Source organism: Theropithecus gelada, unplaced genomic scaffold (genome assembly GCF_003255815.1).
Source record: "Theropithecus gelada isolate Dixy unplaced genomic scaffold, Tgel_1.0 HiC_scaffold_6902, whole genome shotgun sequence".
Taxonomy (NCBI): domain Eukaryota; kingdom Metazoa; phylum Chordata; class Mammalia; order Primates; family Cercopithecidae; genus Theropithecus; species Theropithecus gelada.
Window position 1 is genome coordinate 1 of NW_020263588.1, and position 3,300 is coordinate 3,300.

The following is a 3,300-nucleotide window of genomic DNA, read 5'->3' on the forward strand; positions in this document are numbered from 1 at the left end:
GTTGAGGTGCCACTGCCCTGGTCCAGCTCAGACGCCAGCACCAGGGAGGCGGGAACAGTGTCCTGTTCCCAGGATCTGCACAGGGGGGTGACTTTCTGCATCTCCCCATCCGTGGGAGGTGCTCCTCCAAGCCTCCTCTTGCCAGCTTGGACACAGCAGCCTGCACCTTGACCCTATTGCATGCCAGTGGAGCAGAGCCCCCCAGGCCAGAAGCCCCACAGCTGTTGGCTCTGGCTTGGACACCAGGCAGGGGGCACCGGGGCAGGAGGTGGCCGCGATCCTGTGACCGCAAGTGCCCCCTCGCTGATGGCCTCGTGTTCTGTGTGCCGACCAAAGAGGAGCAAGTGTGGAAGGCACCTCAGGCAGGCACTGGGCTCGGTGGGCGTCTTGTGCTCCGCGATTTTGAGGCCATTTGCAGCCAGCTCCCTCAGCCCGAGTTCCGAGCTGCAGCCGCTGCCAGGGACAACAGCACGGCCAGGAGTGTCTTGGGGGCTTTCTTCATAGGAGGCTGTCAGCATCCTCAGGTTCCAGGCGCTCAGGCCCAGTCCTGCTTCAAGAGGCTTTTTTCCCCCACCGGAGGCTTCTCAATGGCCTGAAAGCTCCGCTGACTCCGGCGAAGTTTGCTGGGAACACAAGGCTGTCAGTGACATTCCTGGCGCCAAGACTTAACCATGCGGGTTGCACGGATCCGCCACTGTCTGTGCCACGTGCACTGGCGCCACCTGAGATGCACGCGCCCGCCGCACGCGCCCGCCGCCCGCGCCCGCCGCACGCGCGAAACGGTTTGGCTGGCCTGTAACGGTTTGACTGGCCTGTAACGGCTTGCACGCGCACGCCACACGCGCTTAACAGCTTGGCTGGTTTGTAACGGCTTGCACACGCACGCCGCACGCGCGTAACTGGCTGACCTGTAGCGGTTTGCACGCGCACGCCACACGCCTAACGGCTTGGCTGGTTTGTAACGGCTTGTACACGCACGCCACACGCGCGTGACTGGTAACTGGCTGGCCTGTAACGGCTTGCACGCGCACGGCACACGCGCGTAGCGGCTTGGCTTGGCTTTGAGTTCTTTGCTTGGCTTAGCGTCGGTCGCTTGGCCTTCTGTTCCTCCTCGGACCTCCTTGGATTGACGTTTTCTCCTTTGGGTTGACCTTTCCTCCCTAGTTCCTTTGCTGGGCTTGACCTTTTCTCTGCTGGGTTTGGCATTCCCTTGGGTGGGCTGGGTGTTTTATTGGGGGGGGGTTGGCCCTTCCTGGGGTGGGCGTGGGTTTTCCCTGGGTGGGGTGGGCTGGGCTCCCCTGCTGGGGTTGGCAGGTTTTGGCTGGGATTGATTTGTCTCTTCAAACAGATCGGAAACCCGGAGTTACCTGCTAGTTGGTGAAACTGGTTGGTAGACGGGATCTGCTGTTAAAAGCAGATGGTGGCTGAAGTCGGTTCCATGCCGGCTGCGTCCTCTGTGAAGAAGCCATTTGGTTTCAGGAGGAAGATGGGCAAGTGGGGCTGCCACTGCCTCCCCTGCTGCAGGGGGAGCGGAAAGAGCAACCTGGGCGCTTCTGCAGACCAGGACGACTCCGCTAGGAAGACACTCAGGAGCAAGATGGCCAAGTGGTGCTGCCACTGCCTCCCCTGCTGCAGGGGGAGCAGGAAGAGCAACGTGGGCGCTTCTGGAGACCAGGACGACTCTGCTATGAAGACACTCAGGAGCAAGATGGCCAAGTGGTGCTGCCACTGCCTCCCCTGCCGCAGGGGGAGCGGCAAGAGCAACCTGGGCGCTTCTGGAGAGCAGGGTGACTCCGCTGTGAAGACAGTCAGGAGCAGCAAGAGCAACGTGGGCGCTTGGGAAGAATACGACGATAGCGCCTTCATGGAGCCGAGGTACCACGTCCGTCGAGAAGATCTGGACAAGCTCCACAGAGCTGCCTGGTGGGGTAAAGTCCCCAGAAAGGATCTCATCGTCATGCTCAGGGACACTGACGTGAACAAGACGGACAAGCAAAAGAGGTAACCGGGCCTGGGCTGGGAGGAGGAGGGACGTGGGGGGATGATGGGAACATACCCTCCTGGTGGGGGAGGAGGGGGGCCTGGCTTTCTTGTCTCCGCAGGCCCCACACCACCCTGGGTGTGGAAACCTCAGCGAGGTCAGAGGTCAGGGCACANGAAGTAGAGAGATTCTGTTTACCTGTTCCTGTAGATTTTATTGTATATACATTTTATTATATAATTATCTTTTCATTATATATAGGTTAACATGTGTAAAAAGTGTGATTCATTTTAGTTGAGTTATGTACTTATGAAAATTAAAATAGCAAATATAAATGATTATTACTGTTGCAAATATATTCTCCTACTCTACAGCAGTTTCCTTTAAAAATATTGAACTCCCAAGCTGCGTTTATCCATTCTTTCAGTCCATTTAGTCATCAGACATAAGCCAGACACCTATTATGTGGCAGGCGTATTCTACTATCTCTCAGGATCCTTCCATCTTTGAAAACTTCATGTTTACCTGCTGGGCATGAGCAAGCTGAGAGATTTAAAGTTGGAGCATTAGGACTTAATCTCAACTGAAGCTTTTCCTCCCTCCTTTCAAACAAAAACATTTCTGAAGGTAGAAAATAGTNTAGTGCACTAACAATTTCCTAAAAAGTCTTCTCACTCTCCTAGGACTGCTCTACATCTGGCCTCTGCCAATGGGAATTCGGAAGTAGTAAAACTCCTGCTGGACAGACAATGTCAACTTAATGTCCTTGACAACAAAAACAGGACAGCTCTGACAAAGGTATGCAGTAGCCGACTATATCAGTGTGAGATGGGTTTGATTTCAATACATAGCATAAAAATGAGTTTTCTCCTTTAAATGTAACTAGTTGGTGAAAGCTGTGGAATGTTACTTTGAATTCCTAGCATTTATAATTTGTTTTTGGTCTAACACTGACAGGCCGTACAATGCCAAGAAGATGAATGTGCATTAATGTTGCTAGAACATGGCACTGATCCAAATATTCCAGATGAGTATGGAAATACTGCTCTACACTATGCTGTCTACAATGAAGATAAATTAATGGCCAAAGCACTGCTTTTACATGGTGCTGCTATTGAATCAAAAAACAAGGTATAGATCTACCAGTTTTCTTTTCAAAATACTGAAATGCATTCATTTTAACAGTGACCTGTGTAAGGGCCAGTTTTCCATATTTGGAAGCTCAAGCATAACCTGAATGAAAATATTTTGAAATGACTTAATTATCTAAGATTTTATTTTAAATATTGTTACTTTCAAAGAAGCATTTGAGGGTACAG

At 52.2% G+C, this 3,300-nt stretch overlaps 1 protein-coding gene across 1 annotated transcript; it reads left to right on the plus strand.

Annotated features, from left to right (window-relative positions):
- Positions 1-1,417: 1,417 nt before the first annotated feature.
- Positions 1,418-3,112, plus strand: LOC112617960 (POTE ankyrin domain family member H-like; the record flags this gene model as incomplete). Its single annotated transcript, XM_025374600.1, has 3 exons — positions 1,418-2,001; positions 2,665-2,779; positions 2,939-3,112. Coding segments are annotated over exons 1-3 (873 nt in total), but the record flags the coding sequence as incomplete, so codon positions are not given.
- Positions 3,113-3,300: the final 188 nt, after the last annotated feature.